The sequence below is a fragment of the Haliotis rufescens genome, unplaced genomic scaffold, assembly GCF_023055435.1.
Source record: "Haliotis rufescens isolate VD_foot unplaced genomic scaffold, xgHalRufe1.0.p SCAF_2, whole genome shotgun sequence".
NCBI classification, from domain to species: domain Eukaryota; kingdom Metazoa; phylum Mollusca; class Gastropoda; order Lepetellida; family Haliotidae; genus Haliotis; species Haliotis rufescens.
In genome coordinates, this window is record NW_025963890.1 from 54,102,650 (window position 1) to 54,128,391 (window position 25,742).

The following is a 25,742-nucleotide window of genomic DNA, read 5'->3' on the forward strand; positions in this document are numbered from 1 at the left end:
CGGATATTTCCATATTACTCATTGGTTAAATACATAGTCACCACAACCTGTAGCTGCGATGTACTTCTCCACTTTTACTATCACCATCCCCTGGTCGCGAGTAACTATAATTCTTGCCTTCATATTTTCTACTCAAGTCTGATGCTAAATATGCAATAGTCTTTAGCAAATTTGATACAGCATCAAACTTTGTTAGAATGTTAAGAAGGCATGAATCATAGCTATGTATTACTAAGCAATGAATGTCCCATGATTAAAGTGGAACAACCCATAGCCATGAGTTGACTGCTAACAGATCTGTTAAGGTCCGCGTTAGAATTGATCTTTACTCACCCCAGTTCAGTATCTCATTGGCATATTTGGTGCTCATGATGTCAATCACTGGATTTCCTGGTCCAGACTCAATTATTTACAATCTGCCATCATAACGCTGGAATTTTTATGAATGCGAGATTAAGCAACAAACAAAACAAAAAGTCTCAGCTAATACCACTTGTAGCCATACTGGGAGTGTTTTGGGTCTTCACATTTATTTATTTAAGTTTATCATAAATGATAATTCACTAAATTCTATTTAAACTCTATGCAATGTTATCGATCTCATGGGATTCACCATTCAAAAGGACTTTAAGATCTTCATTGGGCAAGAAAAATGTGCTTACAGCACTGTGCAGTCATCTGAGTTGCCTAGCAATTCACATGTATTTAGTATGGCAATGAATAATTAATTGTCAATCTGTTGCCATGTGTCATTGAAGAAACAGTTATTGATATGTCCATTGATTCAGTGTTGTGAGCCTGGGACAGGATGAGAGATTAATCTATACCAGCTCAGAGGTCAATATTTGGCCCCAAATCTGAAGCAAATGTCAGTAAAAGTTCTCAAATTAGAATTACGCGTTGCCTAATTCATGTTAAAGAGGGGGCACGGGTGGCCCAGTCGTCATAGGCGCCGTGATTCTCTGTGCAGAGTTGCGTCCCTTGGGCACGCCTGAAACCTATGATTGTGGGTTAAATCCCGGTTCGCCCCGATTATGTTTCTAGGTTTGTCAGCACCATACCCGTGCTCGTGGGTTTCACCGAAGTGGTAAACGTCTGAGACCTGTATCACTTCGGGCTTTCCTCCCACATTAAGCTGACACGCCGCGATATGACTGGAATACTGTTAAAAGCGGCGTAAAATCCAACTCACTCACTCATGTTAAAGAACTTATAACTAATGTTATGGCTTGTGACTCTATATCACTGATTACGGGACCAATAAAGACGTGACCTTAATGCTGGTGTTTACATTACTGCAATGCTAAAATACCTCAGAATTTAGGAAAATAAAAACTCTCACAGAGAAACTGTTGCCTTACTTGTAAAGGACGAGGTATGATACAAGCCCTTTTTGGCCAACAGGGTATGCTTAATCAAACAGTCTTAAGAAATAAGTGAAACCTTTCGAACTGATTATGAAGGTTGTCAGATATGTCCATATGAATGAGATCTTGATGTTGTTGATTTCAACACTTGTATACATTGGACTTACAACAACACTTAATGTATATCAGGCTGAAATGTGTCAGAAAGGCTGATTTTAGAGGCTTTCAGGACTAGACGCACTTTTTTGTATTTGAACATTAGCATGCCTTGACACAAGCTGATTTTCTGAGAAGATGTAGATAATGATGGACAGTACAGTTTCCTGAAGCATTGGCTGAAAAACATATTCTGTCACATAGCCTTTTAGTTTTTATTAGTTGGTTTACATATTTTTTGGCCTAAAATTCAATGTATTGGTAGGTGGTTAAAATTTAAAAAAAAATATACAAATCTCTCTTCCATATTACGACTCCTACTGAAGAATGGAAAAAAGAAAGAATTTTAACCTGGCAAGATACCAATAGAAAATCAATTTTCTTAGAATTTTGTTGAGATGTTCTGTGGCTCCCTGTTTGGGATCAGGGATGCTAGCACCCCTTGGTCACCTGTCACTGCTTAATAAACAGCACCCCCTTTGTGTAACATGTCCTTGTTTCTTGTGATGGCTTTTTACATGTTTTACACACGATGCACTAACATCACATGATTCCAGACCCTAACATCACACGATTCCCTAACATCTCACGATTCCAGACCCTAACATCACACGATTCCCTAACCATTTTGTTTTGCATGCAGCATGTTACATTGTTCATTACTCTTAGTCTTAGATGGTATCTGACCTGTCCTCATTCTTGATTAACTTGTTACAACAGATCGTTTCTGTTTCAATAGAAAATGTAGAATGTAAATTTATGTCAGAAGAAGAATTAATGTTCCTTGTGAATTTTTCTCATCTGTACGGTTTTCGTTGCTGGTTAATATATTCTTTGAAGAATTTCTGCAACTTTTGTCGCACTAAATCATAGATGAATAATAATGAATTACTAATTAGATTGAAAGCATGATGTAATTCTTGATGATATTGTTCTGATGTGTTTAATATGTTAAACACTAACCATGACAGTTCATGAGGCGAATATTTGTAGGAAATTAATTATCAATTTGTGAACTTTTGGTAGTGCATATATCATCATGATCATGTGTTAATTTGTTTATGGTGTGTTACGTCTTGATGTTAATGTTATTAATTCATCAGTGTGTTATTAATTTGTTGTAGTTTGCTGGATATTCCTCGGAGTCGTTAGCAGACAGAATCTTAGACGCAAAATGTTTGGCAGTAATTACTGCAGGTCTGTCTTCTAGTTGCATTCAGAGTTATTCCCCTTTTGTGACTGACTTTTTTTATTAAACTTAAAACACTTTGGAAAGAATTCAGTCTGGATGGCACAGATTATATGTGAATGTCATATATTTTGTGGGGACGGTTACAGGGATTATTATCAATATCATGTTCATCTGAGCATATTAAGCGTGTCACATCAGTTTCTAGGGCCAAATAGTACCAAAACTAAATAGGTATAGCACTAAAATTTTGAAAGTATTGCTGTGCACATAAAACATTTTGATCTTTAGAAAACATTATATAATTCATGGATATATTTTGACAGGCTCAGAGGATGATATTCAGACCAAAATCTGAAAGGAGTGTCAGTAAATATTTCCAAAATGGGACTAAACTAATTCCAAATCAATTTTATTTTGTTTTTACAAGGGTGCTTGCTTGGTCAAGGTAATTTGTGTTTCATTGAAGACAGGACCAATACATTGGAAGAGGTTTCATTTTATATTATTGCATTGAATGCAATGTTAAAATACCTCTGAAATTAAGAAAACAGAAGTACTTTTTAAAAATCCCATTGTTTGTTGGAATTCCACATGTTCCCTCAGCACCCCATGCTTGACTGAAATGAGGATTGAGTGGTTACACTAGGTGACATGGTTAAACACATAATCCCCTACTGGTGTTGCTCATGCTATCAACCATTGGTTTGCCTGGCCCTGTTCCTACTGTTTACAGGCAGCCTTGATTTAACACTAATATTGCTGATGAGTAAAACAACATTCACTCACTCACTCACTTGTCCCTTGAACTCAATGAAGTGGTGTCTGTACAGTGGGATATAAAACACAGTCAAGTCTTTCCCCTTTTCCCTCACATTCAATGTATCCCAATTGCGTAGGTCAATGCTCATGATGTCAACCACTGGTTTGTCAGGTTTGTCAGATTCAATTATTTACAGACTGCCATCATACAGCTGGAATATTGTTGAGTGTGGTGTTAAACAAACAAACCCTGACATCCCTTATGTAAATAACTTGATATTTATATATTTTTCAAGTAATGGAATAATGTGTATGATATTTTCTTATGGTATGTAGATTGTATGGTCATTATTGTGAACTCATTAAGTTAGATTCTTCATTGACATCATTGTATGAATTGAGAAACATTGACCTTTCTCTGTGCCATGGAAATAATGATATTTTGTCTTTATATGTACATTTTATTGTTTGTTTTAAAAATGTTCTCAGCATTACATGAAACACAGGTAACAGTATTATGTAAAGATACTACTCAAAAGAAGTAGAAGAACAACCAATTTGTTTCATATGATTATATGATATGGCCATGACAGATTAACTATAGTCAAATGAAATAATTGGTGTTCTTTAACTTCTTTTGAGTGGTATGTATGGCAAAATATGTTGCATGTTTAGCAAAGCATACCGTATTCGACGCAATAAGCGCCCCACTCTAATAAGCGCCCACGGCCATATTTGCTGATATATTGGTTAGTGAACAATCCCAATTAGCACCCCTTCGAATTGATCAATGTAGACAAGACTTATTTTTTCGCGTATAATACACACTCGTGTGTTATATGCATCCTTAATTATGGGCAATTAAATTCTGGAAAAATATATCTGTCATACATCAACATTTCAGGCCGTCAATATAAACCACGAAATTTATCTTTCAACTTTTTTTTACCAACATGATATTCTAATAAGAGCCCCCTATTTCTAATTTTGAGAGCGCCCTGGGCGCTTATTACATCGAATACGGTATTATCAGTTATATGTAATAAATGCCATTAGGAACATGCACCCTTTTGGTAGATGCTGGGTAAAGGGAAAGTGACACATGCTGCCTTGGTATCTGCTTTACAGTATTAGAGGAAGGCATAGACGAGTGTATGGCTGTAGGTACAGGGCTGGTATTGGTGTATTTATGTGTGCTTCACAGACATTGTTATGTGGTCTTTAGAATGATTGTCATGATTATAATCAGTATCAGTTTGAATTTTTTTAAGTTACCATGGTTGATATACCTTTATGAGAAAAGTGTATTTCATTGGATTAAGTACTGTGCTGTGATTGTCAATGACTTGTATATGAGAGTTATATTTGACAGTGAGTTTTTGTAATGGTAAACATTTCAGGGTTGTAGGTATCAGTACATCATATTTCTCAAATCTGTGTTTTTGTCCGCCATTTGAATTTTAAATCAATAAAAGATTCCAGTTCATTGATCACAACTCCTTACAGTATTCAGTTGTCAATTGCTATGTTGTGATTACATAGCCACGTATACATCAAGTTACAAAAAGCACAGAAAAATACCAACACCAGCATCTTTCAATAATCGATCCTCAGCTTCCTCAATCACAATTAATGATGGTGTTAATTACCACTGGTTGGAACTGGAATATGTTTCATTACTGCTGGTTCTCATATGGCTGACTTCATAATAACTTCATAACTTGCAGGTGTAGTGGTTTGTTATGTCCGGCTGTCGCAGAATGTGTGTTACACCAGCTGAGCCCATAGTGTTTAAGGGGCGGTGGGTAGCCAAGTGGTTTGCTCGTCATGCCGAAGACCTGGGTTCGATTCCCGACATGGGTACAATGTGTGAAGCCCATTTCTGGTGTCCCCTGTCGTGATATTGCTGGAATATTGTTAAAAGAGGCGTAAAACCATACTCCCTCACTCACTCTCTCACAGTGTTTAATGTGATAGTATAAATGTGAACTCGGCAGAGTCCTACAACTCATTGTTTTCTTCACTAGATGGTGTGTGGCGCGGCACCAAGCTTCTGAATCTCAAACAAATTGTGGATGAAGCCATTAGGTTGTGTGGTGAGAGGTGAGTTCTATGTTATATCAAGTAACCTCCAGACAACAATATCATGGTCCTTATGCATGTTATAGCTATTATTGAAAATAAACGATCCATGACAATATATGTTTTGAATATGTATTTAAGTCTGTTTAAAGTATGAGCAGTGATAAGTCAGTGTTCAAAGTTAGGGGGGCCCTTTGGGAGGTTGGGTTTTTCTGCTGTAGTATTTTGATCCAGGGACTGCATCAGGTTAATGACAAAGACATCCACTGTGTGGGTGTACATCATTTACAAACTGTACTCCTTGTTATGTATGAAAGCATTCGCGTAATAACAATTTTTGAGAGCCTCTATTAGTTTGGATTCTTTACGTACATGTCTTCATATTGAGTGATATTCATTCCAGAAGCCACAAAGTGTCCAAGTGTATCGTAGTGCGGCATCTGTCGCCGTCAGACGAGGAGGTGATAGATGGAGATGGGGACGGCCATGATGAACCCCCGGCCAAGAGGCCTTATCGGAAGCTCAAGGTTAGACTTGGGACATGATTTAGGCTAAAATGAAATAGTTGAGTTTCAGGTGACATGGACCCCCACAGATGTGGGCCGGAAGACCTGTGAAGATCCAGGGCAGAATAGGTCTTCAGCAACCCATGCTTGTCTTAAAAGGCGACTATGCTTGTTGTAAGAGGAAACTAACGTGATTTGGTGTTCAGATTGCTGACTTGGTTGATGCATGTCATTGTATCACAGTTGTGTAGATCGATGCTCATGATATCAATCACTGGATTATCTGGTCCAGACTTGATTATTTACAGACTGACGTCATATGGCTGGAATATTGCTGAGTGCGGCGCTAAACAACAAACAAACGAACGGAAGGTAGTTTTGTTTTTAGCTCACCTGACTGACTTTGTTAAGTGGCTTCCTGCTGACATTTTAGAATGTTGACTACATATCAAGGTGAGCTACAGTACTGTGGCACTATTTATGATTTTTTCAATAATGTTTGACACAGGTAGCTGGTTAGGAACTGATGCTAGTTGCAGTGTTTGTCAAATTTGTAGATCAAAGAAGCAACAGCTATGACAAGATAGGGAAATATCTGACTTATATAGTACTCAGAGTACCACAATGTAGCACAAAACTCAATGTCCTCTTCATATGAAATGAACAAGCTTTGCTGTCGTAAAGTTTCAAGATGTGTCATATTCACGTGCTTACTATACTACTCAAAAAAGTTAAGGACCACTTGATTCTTTCATATCACAACAGTTAATCATTCATGCCATGAATGTGACCATGAAAGAATCGAGTGGTCTTTAACTCTTTTTTAGTAGTATTTGAGTGTAAAAGATGGATCTTTAGGCAGTTGTTTCCAGCTGTGATGAAAATATTTGGGCTGCAAAACTGAAACAATGGGTCAGTCAGGTTACTTGGAACACAAGTAATTCCCGTGGGCACAAGACCTCAAATATGAATGATATAAACATGAATGATATAAACATGAATGATATAAACATGATATAAACATATGATATAAACATATGATATAAAGCTGATCTTGTATGAATTTCTGATATCAGCAAAATAATCCTGTAAAATATTAGTATGGTACCAACAATGGTGATCTGAGTTAGATTAGGTTCTCAAGTAATGATGCATTTAATTCCATGGATAGGATTCCCATGATTTCTGGTGACTGCAAATGCCCACTTCCAGATAACAGTAAAGAAATTCAATTGTAAAGTCCAAGTTGTGACCAAGTCCAAGGTTCGAGATTGCCTCATTTATTTTTATCTCGAATTCGAGATAAGGTGGCAAATTTATATGCATGTATTATATACTGTGGTGGTCTGGAGTGGAGAATATAATCAAGATATCAGAACATTCAAGATAACAGGTTTCGAGATAGTGAGTATGGTTTGATGTCGCTATCATTGGATGGTAGTGAGACAGGGGGCACGGAAAACAGCTTACATGATTAGCTGTGCCAGAAATTGAGGGGTTATCTTGCTTCTAATAGTTCTATTCTATTTGAATCATGAGGACTGTTATATGGTGAACATTATGAGAAGGACCCCTTACTTTCCTGCTTCATTTCTAACTCTGTCCAGTCATGGTGTGTTAAGGCCTGGTCCCCGTTCCTCAAAGCAATCTTAGCGCTAAGGTGATCGTAAGTCCCATACTTTAACAAAGGCTTAAGATCATTGTAGCGCTGAGATCGCTTTGAGGAACGAGGCCCTGGTTCTTAAGTGCTCTCCATCACGCGGAAGACCCGTGTTCGATTCCCGACATGGGTACAATGTGTGAAGCCCATTTCTGGTGTCCCCCGCCGTGATATTGCTGGAACACTGCTAAAAGCTGCATAAAACCATTCTCACTCACTCACTCTTAAGTGCTCTCAGTACGATGAATTCTGTCTGTGCTGTAAAATATTATTATAATGATGAATCAGATGTGATAGGATTAATGTACGAAGATAACAATATAATGACGAAGCCTATGGGATTAACAGGAGAGGTAGTGATGACAAGGTGCTGGCTGTTGTGACATGACCCGTGAAAATTCCGGGGTAGGTCTTCAGCAACCCATTCTTGCCGTAAAAGGCGACTATGCTTGTCGTAAAAGGCGACTAATGGGATCGGGTGGTCAGGCTTGCTGACTTGGTTGATGCAAGTCATCGATCGAAATTGCGTGGATCGATGCTCTTGACATTAATCACTGGATTGTCTGGTCCATTTACAGACTCGATTATTTACAGACCGCCGTCATATAGCTGGAATATTGCTGAGTGCGGCGTTAAACAACAAACCAACCAACCAACTGTTGTGACACATGCAATAAGGCAACAGGTGAATACTGACATAGCATGCATGCTTTGTAAACATGTGGTGTATGTATTGTAGATCAACTGGCACAGCGACCGTGATGTGTGGTGGCATGAGTTGATGAAGGACAGTAGTGATACCTTAGAACCAGAATGGATGGATGCAGAGGACCCCCTTTTCATGCTGTATACAAGGTGATTATCTCCCTTTGGTCAAAGTCAGGCCTGGAATTCCTAATTTTTTTGTTTTCGAACAGAATGAGCTGACTTTTACTCTTATCTGCTGACTGATTGTTTTGGGTGTTAAATGTAGCTGCTTATTGGCAGATGGTACAAGTGTATCCATGGAGTTCCGTATATCGCCGTTTATAAAGCGACCCCACATTTAAGACGACCCCCCCTGCACAAGCCTTTAAAATCGATGCTAATTTATATACCCCGTCTATAAAGTGAATCGGAATGAAGCACGTCACCAGCGCATACACAATCCCCACATTTGCAGTAAAAATGTGTTTGTCTTCCACAGAAAATAATTACATCGTTTCCCTTCAGCAATCAGGGAAACGAACAGATCATAACAATTAAACCTGGTCAATACAAATTTAAAAGTTGAGATATGAAAAACACTAGACATGATCATTTACCGATTAAATTGTATTTCCTGTTCTGATAGGCATTGTTTTATATGCAGAGATTAAGATTACCATGTGTATTTTCTCATAAACTAAGCTGGAAGTAGCAATCTGCTGTACACAGGTTTCTTGGAATCTACCAGTGATTTGGTTAATAATTACCCAAGAATATGGCTTTAAAGAATTTTGATACTCGAAAGAATTGAATCTGAAACTTTCATTTTATTCGCAATAATTTATTCCAATATTATGTTATTTTAGTAGTATTTTACTATATATACTGTATTCGACGTAATAAGCGCCCACGGCGATAATTCCTCATATATTGGCTAGTGAACAATTCCAATTAGCACCCCTTCCGATTGATCAATGTACACAAGACTTATTTATTTGCTTATAATACGCACTCCCTTAATTATGGGCAATTGAATTCTGAAAAAATGTATCTGTTGTATAAACATTTCAGACTGTCAGCATAAACCACGAAATTTATCTTTCAACTGTTTTTTTCACCAAAATAATATTCTTATAAGAGCCCCCTATTTCTAATTTTGAGAGCGCCCTGGGCGCTTATTACGTCGAATACGGTATTTGAAATAAATTAATAACCATAAGCGTAGCACTTTGGTACAGCTGATAGCTATTGCCGGATATTTTTTTCGTATGGAACAGTTTGACCAATCACCGCTGATCCTTCCGGGCTCGCGATAGTGAAAACTATATGTTGACAAAATAGTCAAACTACAACAAATATGACTTTCAGTGAGTCAAAGTATGGCATTTATGATATCTATATCCATTCTCTATCCACTAAAGTTCATTTCAAGGCGTCTTTAGCGGTAATATGACCGTGGTTGCTGTAAATAAGGGTGAGTTGTGCGATCTTCCGATCACTTCACATACGATTTTGCCGAAATGAAAATAAACAATATTGAATGAAATTTTGAATAATATTAATAAAATTAATAAAATAGATTCCAAAGGTAAGTCCAGATATGTAATGAACTGTTTTTATAACCAGACAGTGTAATAACATGATTACCGGTAGTTTGCGTACTTCATTACGGATTTGTTGACATGGTGTTTCCGGTGTTACATGCATTTGTGTTGGGGGGAAAAAACATCAAAACTCATCAACCCTTTGTATAAGACGACCCCCATTGAAAGCCCCCTAAATCAAGGTACGAAAAAGGCGCCTTATACACAGCGATATACGGTATGCCTTCCACTGTGCTAGTCCGTCCCATAAATAACATTGACTAACAATTATACATGTACACAGCACTGAATTTGTGGATACAGCCTTTTATGCATGTGGCAATGAATGTTTGGGTTCACACAGGTAAGAAAAGTGCTTAGTTTCACAAGTCTATTATGTAAATTGCTTTTGGGGTTTGGTGGGAAAAGTGCTTGAAAAATTGTTTGTTTTTAGGTCCTATGAAGATCTGGGTCAGTATAGGTCTTCAGCAACCCATGCTAGCCATAAATGGAGTCTATTCTTGTCGTAAGAGGCGACTGACTGAGTTCGGCGTTAAACAACAAATAAACAAAATGTTTATTTTTGGTTTCTGTCATTGTGAGATGCTTTTGTCAAAGCATGGCATGAATTTGAGACTTTTGAGCAAAGAATTTCCAAGATTGTTGCAGTACATCACACAAAAGGCAAAGTGATCCAATCCAGTGATTGACAACATGAGCAACAGTCTACGGGATACGATGACATGCATCAACCAAGATATTGAGTGTGATCACCCGATCCCGTTATTCCCCTCTAATGATAAGCATGGGATGCTGAAGACCAATTCTAACCCGGATTGTAACGGATAACTCCCAATAAGTGTAAAAGAAGCCTCATCAATGACACTAACATGTTCTCAACACGAAATTCATGTCATTCAGCTGGTGAGATGGCCTGTTGGTAGAAACATTTGCGTAAGTCAATGGCCCGGGATTGAATATTCACATGTGTTCAATGTGAGAAGTCTGTTTCTGGTGCCAGCTGCGATGATATTGCTGGAGTACAGTAACTACGTCTATAACAAACTCGCCTATAACGAACTGACGAATATCAACTGATTTTTTAGTCCCAGCCATTTACATTTTATATGCGTATGACAAGCTATGGTTTTTACAAAGTAAAATTAGCGGTCCCTTTGAGTTCTTTTTAACCATAGTTTTCTGTATTGATAAATATAAAAAAAACCCTGCAGAACTTAATCACTCGTGTAAATTTTGTCTGTCTTGAATGTGTTTCAGTGGTTCTACAGGCAAACCTAAAGGAGTGCTTCACACTGTTGGAGGCTACATGTTGTTCACGGCAACAACGTTCAAGTACGTGTTTGACTACCAGCCTGACGATGTGTACTGGTGTACTGCGGATGTTGGCTGGATCACTGGACACTCGTATGTCTGCTATGGACCACTGGGAAATGGAGCCACCAGCATCATAGTGAGTATGTCAGGGTGCCTGAAGATTAAACCACCTTACCATGATCAGTGTTTGAAATATTTTTAAAACCCAACAAAATAGTCGGGCAGATGACATAAGTGTTGCCTTCTCATCTTCAAAGTTACCTGATTCGATTCCCGACATGGGTTCAATGTGTGAAGCCCATTTCTGGTGTCCCCCACCGTGATATTGCTGGAATATTGCTCAAAGTGGCGTAAAACCACTCACTCACTCACTCACTCACTCACTCACTCACTCACTCACTCACTCACTCACTCACTCACTCACTCACTCACTCACTCACTCACTCACTCACTCACTCACTCACTCACTCACTCACTCACTCACTCACTCACTCACTCACTCACTCACTCACTCACTCACTCACTCACTCACTCACTCACTCACTCACTCACTCACTCACTCACTCACTCACTCACTCACTCACTCACTCACTCACTCACTCACTCACTCACTCACTCACTCACTCACTCACTCACTCACTCACTCACTCACTCACTCACTCACTCACTCACTCACTCACTCACTCACTCACTCACTCACTCACTCACTCACTCACTCACTCACTCACTCACTCACTCACTCACTCACTCACTCACTCACTCACTCACTCACTCACTCACTCACTCACTCACTCACTCACTCACTCACTCACTCACTCACTCACTCACTCACTCACTCACTCACTCACTCACTCACTCACTCACTCACTCACTCACTCACTCACTCACTCACTCACTCACTCACTCACTCAATCAATCAATCAATCAAAGTTACCTGCCTGCATTCAGACATTATAAATATTGAAAAATTGCGCCTTGATTCAGAAAAGTTACCAGCCACGGGCAGATGGGCAGCCAGTTATTTCAGACTCTGACCATAATTGTATTTAGTTTTACATTAGTGCTTTGAATGTGATATTAGAATAGTTCAGATAGCTCTGAATTTCAGAAGCTATGGATTTGGGAATTATTTTTTTTACCTGTTTGGTTTGGTGCATGCACGTTGCTTATTATCTTAGTTATATCCCTGAAATAGTGCCAAAAGGAATTCTGCCTGCACCACTGCCATGTATAAAGAAATTAAGCAGGAGAGTAAGGGGTTCTTTGCATAATGTTGAAGATATAAAAGTCTTAATGTATTGATATTGGCGTAATGCTGTTTTGCGGCCAAGTTGTTTATGGCTTCAAGTTTACATTAGGACTGGTAAGAGAATCATGTATGCCAAATCCAGTTGACATCTGTCTGTATGTGTGCCACAGTTTGAGGGAACACCGATGTACCCCGACGCCGGACGACTGTGGGATGTCGTAGACAAGTACAAGGTGACCAAGTTCTACACTGCCCCCACAGCCATCAGGTCACTCATGAAGTTCGGGGACAGCTTTGTCACAAAGTAACTACAATCTTATCCTCACTTGCTTATTGTGTTGTGGGCTGGGCTCGTGAGACAGCCAAGTGGTGGAAGTGCTTACTGGGAAGAGAAAGCCTCCAGGCGCCGATTAAGGATTGAGTGGTTGCAGTGTGTGACATGGTTTCCAGTGTGGTTCTTAACTCACTGACTTGGATCGGTGTTCATGCTGTCAACCACCAGATTGCCTGTCTGGCCTGAGTTTTCCTAGCCTTTTTGACATAACGTATTCGACGAAATAAGCTCTCTGGGCGCTCTCAAAATTAGAAATAGGGGGCTCTTATAAGAATATAATTTTGGTGAAAGAGTTGAAAGATCGTACATTTTGTGGTTTATGCTTACAGCCTGAAATGATACAAAAGAAAAGTCTGTGCATATTATACACGACAGATATATTTTTTCAGAATTTAATTGCCCGTACTTAAGGGTGCATATAACACACGAGTGCGTATTATGCACGAATAAATAAGTTTGTGAACATTGGTCAGTAGGAAGGGTGCTAATTGGGATTGTTCACTAGCCAATATATTAGCAAATATCGCCGTGGGTGCTTATTAGAACGGGGCGCTTATAACGTTGAATACGGTAGGTGGAATATTGCTGAATCACAATATTCAGTCACTCATTCCCTGAATATAACATGTCATTTTATTGGCTGGTTAGTTAGGGAAGAGTGTCATGTCCTTACTACATATTACTATAAAACAGTCTGGGTAAAGGAGGAATATTGTGTATGCAATACCTTGGATGATAACAATAGGAAATAGTGAGTGAGTGAGTGAGTTGGTTTATTGCCACTTTGGACAGTATTCCATTTATATCATGGCATGTTTGGGAGGAAAGCCCCAACTAATTTAGGTCTTGGATGTTTTCCACATTGCTGACACACGAGCAAGAGTATGGTGCTGACCAACCTAGGAGCATAATCGGGGCAAACCAATTTTTGACCTCAAGGTCAGGTTTCTGGTCTTGCCCCTTTGATGATGAGGCCACCTGTTCCCCCAGTAAAAAAAGACATATTAGGTTATCTGATTCTGTATTCAAATGTGTTCAGTCTGTATTGTTCAGTATAATTTTGTAGATACTCCCGGAAGTCCCTGAAGATCTTGGGGACTGTAGGAGAACCCATCAACCCCGAGGCCTGGCTGTGGTATCACAAGGTGGTGGGCAACAGCCGCTGTGCAATAGTAGACACCTTCTGGCAGACTGAGACGGTAGGTCAACTGTTGGGTCATCAATACAGTGCAGCAGAACAACATGAGAACTGGCCCGTGAAGATCCGGGTTGGAATATGGCTTCAGCAACCCATGCTTGTCATTAGAGGCAACTAACGGGATCAGTTGGTCAGGCTCGCTGACTTGGTTGATGCATGTCATCTGATCCCCCCAATTGCATGGATCGATGCTCATGATGTCAATCTCAGGATTGTCTGGTCCAGACTCGATATTTACAGACCGCTGTCATATAGCTTGGATATTGCTGAAATATTGCTGAAATATTTCTGTTCCAGCACATATCCATCAGAACAAAACAGAACGAGACATGACAGAAGCACATCTGAAAGTGATGACAAATTGAGAATCACACTCGAGTGTCTTTTGATATCAAATATATTAACACGAGTTGAGAACAGTTTTAGACTCGGAGCCTTGCTGTGTCATCAGTCAGTTGAGTTTGTGAAGATGCAGGTGGATACTTTCAATACAAGTCTGTTATGCCACTTTCTCTTTTTGCATGGAATGCATAGCGAGCTTAGGGTCAACTATATAGATATTCAGCTATGTTGAACTATTCACTGGTATTATTAGCTAGATGTTGGTGGGTTGATGTAAGTGTTTCTCTGTGATGTCATGTGATATTTCGGTTTCAGGGAGGTCATGTGATCACCCCACTTCCTGGTGCCACGACCACTAAACCAGGATCAGCTGTGAGTAGACTCAGTTTTCCCTCATGTTTGTGTCAGTCTTTCAGGTTTTCAGTGAACAGATCTAGTCCCTTACCCTTTGTTAGAGGACAACCTCCGTAGTGTAGTGGAAATGAGGCGTCTACCTGAAGTGCAGAAGGTTGGTTCTTTGATCACCGGCCGTTTCAAGACAAATGACACAAAAATATTTACAAAATATTACATGTAAAAATATATAACTTATTTTGGAACTGATTCAGCTTGAACCATGTTTAGTATTGTTCCACCTCCAGTGTTTGTACAAGAAGTATGACGACGTCATCATTGTCTCTGACATACCACTTGCTGAAACTCGTGGGCATTGGGAATGGGTTATGTGTTATTAATATTTAGACAGATAAATATCTTGGAAGATTGTAAAGGACCAGATATAACTTCCATGTTTCTTTGGCAGACATTCCCTTTCTTCGGTGTAGTTCCAGCCATTGTGAGTGACGAGGGAAAGGAACTCACAGGCGCCGCTGAAGGATATTTGGTAGGTGGAATTTTTGTATTCGCCAAACCCTGTCATTCCCGACTGTACCGTTTCCAATGAAATTGACCAGCTGAACAAGTTTTAGTATTGATTAAGATTGGTCTGCTGTTATCGATGCTTGTGACTTAATGGATCGAGTAGACAGATTCAGCCAAGTTGATCATATCCTGATGGCAAGGGATTTAGCTCATAATATCAATCACTGGCTGTCTGGTCCAGGCTTGATTTTTGACATGGCAATGTCTTACAGCTGGAATATTGCTCAGTGTGGCGTTACACTAACAGACAGATCGCTTGCTATTTTAAGTGCTTGAATTGAGCTCAACATACAAGCGCAATTGTTTACAGGTCTTCAAGCAGCCATGGCCCAGCATCATGAGAACTGTGTACGGAGACCAAGAGAGGTTTGAGACCACCTACTTCAAGAAGTTTCCCGGGTACTACTGCACTGGAGATGGTGAGTAGTAGTTTGGGTTGATTATTGCAAAAAAATAGGATTTGCACACACATCAATTATAAGTACAGTCACCAAAATGAAATTATGCTAAATTAAATAATACTGTGGAGAAGTCTTTTAATTCTTACGAATCCTCTATGACATCATTGGATTTGCTATCAACTATACAGGTCTTGTACTAGAAGCAGAACCCACCTTCCCTCTGGTACATGCTGGCAATGATGTGATAGAGGTAGAGGAATCGTAAGAATTATCAAACAATAGTTGTCATTTTTAATAATTGTAAGAATACCACCTCTGTTAAAATGGTTACATCAGAAATACTCCCTCCCACCTTTTTAAGGCAAATGCTACTTTCTATAATAGTAAAACATTAGTAGATTTCAAATGGATTTTGACCCATGAAGATCTGGGTTAGAATTGGTCAAGTGGAGGCGACTAGTGGAATCTGTGCTTGTCATCATATCTCAAATGCGTAGATCGATGCCAATGATATCAATCACTGGATTGTGAAGTCCAGACGCAATTATTTATACACCGCTGTCATATACCGTATTCGTCGTAATAAGCACCCCGCTTTAATAAGCACCCACGTTGAGATTTGCTAATATATTGGCTAGTGAACAATCCCAGTTAACATCCCTTCCGACCCCTATTCGCATATAATACACACCGCTTCCTTCCCCTATTCGCGTATAATACGTACTTGTGTGTCATATGCACCCTTTATTATTGGCAATTATTTTCTGGAAACATATATCTGTCGTACATAAGCATTTCAGGCTGTCAGCATAGACCATGAAATTTATCTTTCAACTCTGTTTCTTTCACCAAAATAATATTCTAATAAGAGCCCCCTTTTTTTCACCAAAATAATATTCTAATAAGAGCCCCCTATTTCTAATTTTGAGAGCGCCCTGGGTGCTTATTACGTTGAATACGGTAGTTGGAATATTTCTAAGTGCAACATTTAACATAAAACAAACAAATGAAATGGTTTTCTTGAAAATATATATAATTGTTTACAACTTTATTTTGACCTTAGACTTGGTGAACGGGAGAAGGTGTAATTTGCTGACTGATACTCTGTGCGTTTCAGGTGCACGCAGAGATGAGGATGGATACATCTGGATCACAGGACGTATTGATGACATGGTGAATGTGTCGGGGCACCTGTTGAGCACAGCGGAGGTAGAATCGGCCCTCATTGAGCACAAGGCTGTGACTGAGGCAGCTTCTGTCTCACACCCACACAAGATCAAGGGAGAGTGCATTTATTGCTTCGTCACACTCAAGCAGGTGAGTCGACACACAAGCCCTGTACTCTATACAGTAGCTGCCAACTGTCCAAAATAATTCATATTTGTTACAAATTTATGGCTTGAATAGATATCTTCCTTAATTATCCCCCGCCATGAAGTGGAAGGGGGATATAGGAATGGGTGCTGTCCGTCCGTCCGGCCGTCCTTCCGTCCATCACATTTCCTTTCCGGAGCAGATCTTGAAAACCGTACCATATTTCTTCACCAAACTTGGCACATAGATAGATCTAGTGGTGAACTGGTGCCTTTTGATAGTTTTGGATTTTATTTTTTTAAATTTTTTCGAGTTTCCATGGCAACGACTTTGATTTAGACTGAAAATGGTGGTGGTCCTCGTTTCCGGAGCAGATCTTGAAAAACGTAGCATTTTTCTTCACCATATTTTGTACATTCACAGGTCTAGTGGTGAACTGGTGCCTTTTGATAGTTTGGGATTTTTTTTAAAAGTAATTTTTCGAGTTTCCATGGCAACGACTTTGATTTAGCCTGAAAATGGCGGTAGTCCTCGTTTCCGGAGCAGATCTTGAAAAACGTACTATATTTCTTTAATGTCTTTGAATGTCTACCAGGCATATACTGAACTGGTGCCTTTTGATATTTAGCACTTTTAGAAATTTGTATTTCTTATGTTTCCATGACATCAAGTTGAATTTAAGTTTTGATATAGGATGGGTTTACTTATTTCCTGGCCAAACATTGCATGTCTATATATAAAACACATACTGAGCTGGTGCCATTTGATATTTTTAGGAGTTTTAGAAATGTTTTTTTTAGAATTTTCATTGCAGCTATTTTGACATGGGCTAAGAGAAATGTTGGGTCAGTTACCTGGTTTGAGACCATAACGTGTTAAAATGGGCGGGGGATATAGATGACTTTGTCGACTATACGCTTGTTTCTTCACCAAACTCAACACACAGATAATATGCCAATCTACGATCAAGAATCACAAACTAAATTTTCATGGACAGAAAAGAGGGTTACATTATTACACCTTAAAATCCTGGTTCTATTTATATCATTGCATCACCACTTGTACCGGGTATTATCGGAAGTTGCTGTTGTCGAAATAGAAACTCGGCGTTAAAAGTATCAACTGAGTTTCCGAATCACATGGCTGTATTGTACTGTAGAGTACAGTGTAGACAATTGTTATTTTCAGTCTGTGGTTAAAGTAGCCAAATTAACTCATTGTCTTTGAGAGCAAACAGCTTTAATGGATTTTCAAGTAGTTTCTTAAACATGTTAATGGACCATGGTTGCAACTGAATTGTATTCACGTTATCACGGTCATAAATGTTTGTTTCAGGGATTTGAATTCACCTCTGATCTTACAACTGAACTGAAGAATATTGGTAAGTGTGAATGAGTTTTAAATAGGAATAAATAAATTGCAAGTGATGCCATGGCATTTGATTGGCCAACCAAGCAATGTTCCCATAACCCTTGTAAACTATAGACCCCGCCCACGACCAGACTGCTGATTGGCTGATAATAGGGCGGGTGGGGCATGGGTTGTGTTATTGCACTGTGTTATTGCACTGAATGTTTTTCACTTATTAAGTCTCTCATTCTCCCCAATGATTAAATAAGCAGTCGGTGAAGTTATTATTGTTGACTTACTTATTCAAGAATTTACTTCAATCATGTTCAATAAGGTTTTGTGTTACGTTACAAAAATAAAAATGCAAAATATATTTAAGTCAGTGCTCAAATAAACATAAAAAACTCTGTGTACACCATCAGTTACACCATTTTTTATGTTTATCCCTCCTTAAACACAAAATGTTGAAGTCAGTTCTTAAATATATCAAGGAGATATATTCAGGAAGTTTATACAGATTATAAGGACTTAATCTTGTTATATATTCAGAATAACAATGTCTTGTTAATTTTGTAGTTTTTGTTTGTTTGTATGTTGTTAACACTGAGGGGCGGTCGGGTAGCCTGGTGGTTAAAGCGTTCGCTCGTCACGCCGAATACCCGGGTTCGATTCCCGACATGGGTACAATGTGTGAAACCCATTTCTGGTGTCCCCCGCCGTGATATTGCTGGAATATTGCTAAAAGCGGCGTAAAACCATACTCAGTCAGTCAGTCAGTCAGTGTTAACGCTGCACTCAGTAATACTCCAGCAATATGCTGGCGGTCTGTAAATAATCAAGTCTGGATCTACACAAATGGGATCTGATGACATGCATCAACCAATTCAACGAGTGTGACCACCCGATCCCATAAGTTGCCTCTTACGACTAGCATAGTCTTCTTTAATGGCAAACATGGGTTCGTGAAGACCTATTCTAACCCGTATCTTCACAGGTCATTTAGTAGTTTTATTCAATTTAATCGGTATATTCATTTCAGTTCGTGCAAAGATCGGACCATTTGCTCAACCTGACTTCATCCAAAATGCTCCAGCTTTGCCCAAAACTCGATCAGGGAAAATCATGAGGCGTATCTTGCGGAAAACTGCAGTCGGTGACCGCCAGCTTGGTGACACATCGACACTGGCCGATGAAAGCGTCATCGATGCGTTGTTCCAGAACCGACCAAACGATGCATAAACTTATTACCTCCATTGTAAATATATCTGAAGTCAAGATGCAGTTGTTACAACAGCTAGGGTCTGTTTTAGCTCAATTATTATCAACAATAACTGGGATAAGATGAGGAAGATTGTGTGGGATATCACTGTTAGGCAGCTTGTTACATTCAGGTGATGTGTATCAGGAGTCGTTGGCACTTTGGTTGTGCATCATGGTTTCTCTATTTCTTCTTTGACAGAACGTTGTTTTTAGGGTTCTTATATATTTTAGTGTAACAGTTAGTTAGTGTGCATTTCGGGAAACAGTTTATGGTTGCTCTTTTGGGTTGTCGGTTTTAGTGTGGATCAGATTTTAACTTTCAACTGTCTCTTGTACGGGCTGAACAAATGTGGACTTCATTGCAAGACGCCTTCGATGAGGTATGCAGTGAAATTAAGATGGAAAGTCAAGGGGCCCTTCTTAAGACTCTTGATGTTAAATGCTACACATTTAGGAGTCTGGATTCAAGTACTATAGAGCAAGCATCAAGGGTCCATGGCCCCCATATTTCGAACCATGGGTAATTTTAACAGTATGTATGTGATAGCTTTGATGAAGTAATGCAAAGTATGTGATAGCTTTGATGAAATTACAACCTTGGCAAAATAACAGTAACGTTTTATGATAGCCTTGATGAAGTAAATGTAACAGTTTGCGATCTCAGTGTACAACTCTTTCACAATCTTTCAAATTGATAGGAAGTACTGATGAATAATGATGTTTGAGAAGAATCCTACAATGAACTAAACAGAGAACCTGCAACATCACTTCATTATGGGGGCACAGTTGTCTGAGATGCCACAACTTGCTGTGCAGAGTTACATGCGTTGAGCATGCCTGAAATCTATTATCATGGGTTGGAATCTCTGATGCCCTGTTTCTAGGCTTGTCAGCACCGTACCTGTGCTCAAGGCTTTCACCAAAGTGGTGAACATCTTCAATCTGAATCACTTCGGGCCTTCCTTCAATGTGAAGCTGACACGCCATAATACAAATGCAATACTGTTTTAAGTACATTATTGCATAATTACAAAACTCTTTGTAACAGAATTAGCCATATGTATCAACAAGAACATCACTTGGGCACAGTTAGCTCATCTTGGTATCCAGGTCATTGATGCTTGCTCAAGCCTTCTTGGCTTACTGACAGCAACACTGTTATGCTTAATCACTGGCTGAATGGTATTACCGTGAACCCTTGAATAAATGTTTACAGTATGGTCTATTGGCCTACAATGATATAAGGGTGCCCCAATTCACTGTGCACAGTTGCGCCCCTTATTGGTTGCTGGATCAGCAGATCGTATTTGTTCTGATATTGCGCATTGATTTGTCAGCACCATTCATGGGCTTTCCTTCCACATTGAACATACATGCCTTGATATTACCGAAATATTGTTCAAAGCAGTACTTTGTACTGTAAGGCCATTTTTATTATTTGTTGAACCATGGATCTACTGACCCTGTCTTCTTCAATACTGGATATATTTTTCTCCCAAATTTACACTTACATGTATTTTTTTCGCTGAGAAGGACATTACTATGTTTAAAAACAAATCTTCGATGAAACTTATGATGCTCAATTTGACATTAATATTTTGCAATTCAGTTTATGAGTTGGAGCGAAATTCCTTGCATAATAAATCTTAGAGTTATGTCCCTTGTCCTTGATACACAGACTTTGTCTTCCTTGAAAAAATGACAAAAAAAACAAAGCTTCCAGTGGACAATGGCACTAAAGATTGTAAGTTTGTGGAAAAAATTTATATCTGTGATCCAACAAATTAAAAATATACTGGCCTAAGTGAGAAATGGTTCTTTGTCTCGTCAGAATACCATAAAAATATTCTGTCAACAAATTAAACCTGAGTTGAGAGTATTAACCTGTCATCACGATCTTTAAGATGATCAATTTGTGACATTTGCCATCCATTTTGTCTCACTGTTACAATGGTAGTAGCAGTAAACTTATGTTTTTGTGTTTATACTCATATGCCCCTTCAAGAAATACTATGTCTAATTTCTAGTTTTGCTGACTTTTTTGTTGTCCTTTTGTGACAATTAGCAACTAACATTGATATTTGTTATATTACCGTCAATGTGCCATTCCTTACTCTCACACAGCAACGTGTGCCATATTACACAAGTACTCACAATTTTGTCACTTATTATTTGCCTATACATATCCTTTGTTTCTTGAATTTTATATCATTTATTTGTTGTTTTTGTTGGGGAAACTACTAAAACCTAAATATTTGTTTATTTTGCATTTATAAGCAAAACCACAAAATTAAGTTATGATCTATTTATTTGTAGAATCTAATGAGCATTGATAAACATATATATGGGCTGAACATTATTTAATGAAAGAAATTATCTTCCTGAGGCAAGTTTTTAAAGTCCATTAACTCCCTTGCCTTATTAAGATGGAAATGAAATAATTACTAGAATTATGTAGACCTGTTTTTTTATTTTATCAGTAATTGATTTATTTTATGTGTTTTTAACTTAAGTCTTGTTTGTTAGGGGCTTGATAATACATGAAGGCTGCAGAACATGTTACCAGGAACGAGAAATAATTACATTACATGAGGTGCAATATGAAATGTAGCTACAATGGAAGCTGAAGCAATATTAGTGATGTGATATGAACTGTATCAGTGTTTTATGTGTTATTTGGGTAACACATTACACCTCCTCGTGAATCGCTTCTTATTTCATTACACACTCAGATTCAGCTGTTTGTTTCGTGGCGGTTGGTAAGGTATTTCTACATTTTTGCAGAGCTTACTAACTTTTTGAAAACTGACACAGAATTATGTCATGAATTGATACATGGCTGGTATAATTATAAGAAATGTTTCACAAGCATGAAGTATTCATCATTGTAAGTAATGTATCACAATATTAGCATTGTGATATGAAAGGTATCTCAATATTAGCATTGTGATATGAAAGGTATCTCAATATTAGCATTGTGATATGAAATGTTATACAATACAAGTTCTGTACTGTGAAGTGTGTCACAGTGTTTACGCCATGGTTGTATTATCACCCCTGTTAGCGGGCTATGTTCATCATTTCCTCAACCTTTTTAGTCTTATTTACAAAATAACCTGGTTTGCCTGATCCAAGTGTGTAAGTTGCATTGGAGATATTGCAAAGTATTATTTTCTTTTCCAGTATTCTTTATTTGTATTGGCTATAAATCTCTCTCGTTATGTTTCATTCGGCCGGAACTATCCCAGCTCAAACTCTCGGCTTAAGAAAACTTAACCTCCATTGTCTCCATATTATCAAATATGAAGATACAATAGAAACTAATGATAACTTTTAAAAGCTATAAATTTAAGCATTTTAGTTCAGTCATGGTGCATTTCCTGTTCTATCATTCCATTTAACATAACTCTGAATACCATGTGTAATAGTGTGTGGTTTGTATTCAGAGCCCTGTCATCCAAGCATGAAAGGAGATACTGCATTGTGACCTAACATTGGTATTGGTAGACGGTGGCTACTGTGTGCTTGGTATAGCTAATATATGATGATAATGAGTTTCATCTGTGTGCAAGACAAAGGTAAATGTAAGGGGAAAATATCCTGTAATTTCTTCTTCCTAACTCCTTGGGTACATCAGTAAAGAGTAATATGGTGTCCCATCCCAAACTTGTCAAATATGCAATAAGACCATAATAAATTGATGAAAGTACTTTGAGCTCATTTTTACATGAAAACAAATGGTAAACATTAATCTGCAATTCACTTTTGTAACATGGTCTCTGGGTGACAGAAAGTGCTGATGTGTATGTACAAGTATAGTTTTGAACTATTACATAGCCTCGTGATGGGGTATGTGCACTACCGTACTCATTCGCTAAATTTATCTGTAAATTGGTGATTAGTTGCAAGTTACTTTGTGACCCGATTATGCACATTTCGATTTGCGGGACACTCCACCAAGGGTTACCAATTGACAAAGTAAAGGTCACATACCTTTCTCACCATGTCATCGCATTTCTGCTACACACCAGTGATTGCAAGCACAGTCAGTGCTTACATGTATGCCCTATGTACTGTACTTAATTACCTCAGGAGACCTGGAGATTGTGGTCTTTGCCATAGTTATCTCCCCTTGTCCATCTTCACTGGATAGAAGTTTGTGTCAAGCATTTTCGTTTTTTTACATAATTCAGTATTGATTTGTCTAATGGTGTTAAGGGATTGATTAGAAGTGAATGAGTACAATGCGTACAGTCCTCAATATGATATTGATAAAGTAAGGTAAGACCTGATTCACTTTACAAGTGATTAATCATTTTTAATGAAATTGGTCCTACAATTTATGGGTTTATTAAATCGTGTGTCTTTGCATGAACATTTTATTTATTGGGGATCATGAACAGGAGGGATTTGAATTGTTCACGGTTGATAAGTGTTGAATTTAGAGCATCCCTTTACATAGAAATTAAGGACTCGCATTCCTAATCACATAGATCAGCAACTCATTTTTGACATAGCTGTAGCTATAGATAACTTTATACAGAGATCTCTAGGTATAAATATATATATGGCAATATGTAACAGTTTAGATAAACTAATATGTATGTATTTAGCACAGTCATGTGTCTTTTATTGTATGGGTGGTAACTGGATGCAAGGCAGATGTTCATATCAGCTTCACAATACAGAATATCTTGGTTGTTAGTGTATGATAACATGTATGTCAGCAGAATAAATTTCTACCGGTACCATGTGGTTAATTTGTTTATTTGTCTTAGTCTTAGATTATGTTTCAAGGTTTGTCTAGGTTTGTCAGCACCATACTGGTGCTGGTGGGTTTCACCAAAGTGGTAGATATCTAAGACCTGCATCACTTTGGGCTTCCCTCACACATTAAGCTGTCAGGCTGTGATATAACCCAAGTCACTCACTCACTCACTTTATGGTGGTGCATCTCTCCAATCCAGGAAGTGCACTATTATCGGAAGTTGCTGTAGTCGAAATAGACACGCACTTAGTCAAAGACACTTACTGACATTGACTTACGATTGTCATAGCGCTGATATCTCTGTTGTGTTTGTTCGTTGTTTAACCCCGTACTCAGCGTATTCCAGTTATATGACGTTGGTCTTTATAGAATCAGTCTGGACCAGACAATCCAGTGACTCACATCATGTGTATCGATCCACGCAATTTGGATACCATGACATGCATCAACCAAGTCAGCGAGCCTAACATCTCGATCCCATTAGTCGCCTCCTACGACAAGCATAGTCACCAAACCAGTGACTGAGACCATGATTAGCGATCCACGCCATTAGGTTGCATTGACCCACAATCAGCCAAATACCAGAGCCTCACTGGTTCGCTCATCGATTCCCCACATTGGTACAATGTGTGAAGCCTATTTCTGATGTTTCCCTCCCATGATATCGATGAAATATTGCAAAAGCTGCGCAAAACCATACTCACTCACATCTCGGCAACACCTGATAGTATATCTGGGAGAACAAGACATACACCTTACCCACTCATTCTGGTCCGTCAGCATCCCCTACAGCCAGTCTATGGCTGAGCGTAGGTCTCCTCACTTACCAATTATTTTGTCCAATCAATCCCCAAATGGCATTTAGAAATACAAGGTGCTAACCCCTTGTTTCCAGAACAAAGTACAATAAATCTTGGAACATATTTATTGATTTATTTCGCTTTCAAATTTCACATTTGATTATGTGGAAACAGACCAGGAGGATTGTACAATATTTGGCCTCTGGTGAAAAGCATTACAAAATATAACTGGCATTGTGGAGTAAAGCACGCAGCAGGGCACGTTTACACAATGTACAATGTTAAAGGACATGCAAACAGGAAAACCGCATTCATCGCACTGTTCTCCGACTCTGACCATCAGTAACAATCATCAGAGTTAATCACCAGAAAAAAGCAGAGCAAAGGTGGAAACGAGTTCCAATAGGAAAATTGACACATGCGTTTAAGTTGTGACCTTTACTTATTGTGAAAGATGGGGTTGACAGTTTAGGTGATG

At 38.6% G+C, this 25,742-nt stretch overlaps 1 protein-coding gene across 2 annotated transcripts in view; it reads left to right on the forward strand.

The window, feature by feature from the left end:
* LOC124140737 (acetyl-coenzyme A synthetase, cytoplasmic-like) overlaps positions 1-24,444 on the forward strand; it is a 46,946-nt gene extending 22,502 nt beyond the window's left edge. The window contains exons 4-16 of one of the 2 annotated variants that reach the window (XM_046508454.2): positions 2,648-2,720; positions 5,502-5,577; positions 5,960-6,083; positions 8,462-8,577; positions 11,271-11,463; positions 12,747-12,880; positions 13,977-14,109; positions 14,766-14,822; positions 15,253-15,333; positions 15,682-15,790; positions 16,890-17,089; positions 18,422-18,467; positions 19,476-24,444. In XM_046508454.2, the coding sequence (XP_046364410.1) occupies positions 2,648-2,720; positions 5,502-5,577; positions 5,960-6,083; positions 8,462-8,577; positions 11,271-11,463; positions 12,747-12,880; positions 13,977-14,109; positions 14,766-14,822; positions 15,253-15,333; positions 15,682-15,790; positions 16,890-17,089; positions 18,422-18,467; positions 19,476-19,675 (1,542 nt within the window). In that variant the 3' untranslated portion in view covers positions 19,676-24,444. The remainder of the gene's footprint in view (positions 1-2,647; positions 2,721-5,501; positions 5,578-5,959; positions 6,084-8,461; positions 8,578-11,270; positions 11,464-12,746; positions 12,881-13,976; positions 14,110-14,765; positions 14,823-15,252; positions 15,334-15,681; positions 15,791-16,889; positions 17,090-18,421; positions 18,468-19,475) is intronic. The other variant, XM_046508461.2, reaches the window with a different exon arrangement.
* Positions 24,445-25,742: the final 1,298 nt, after the last annotated feature.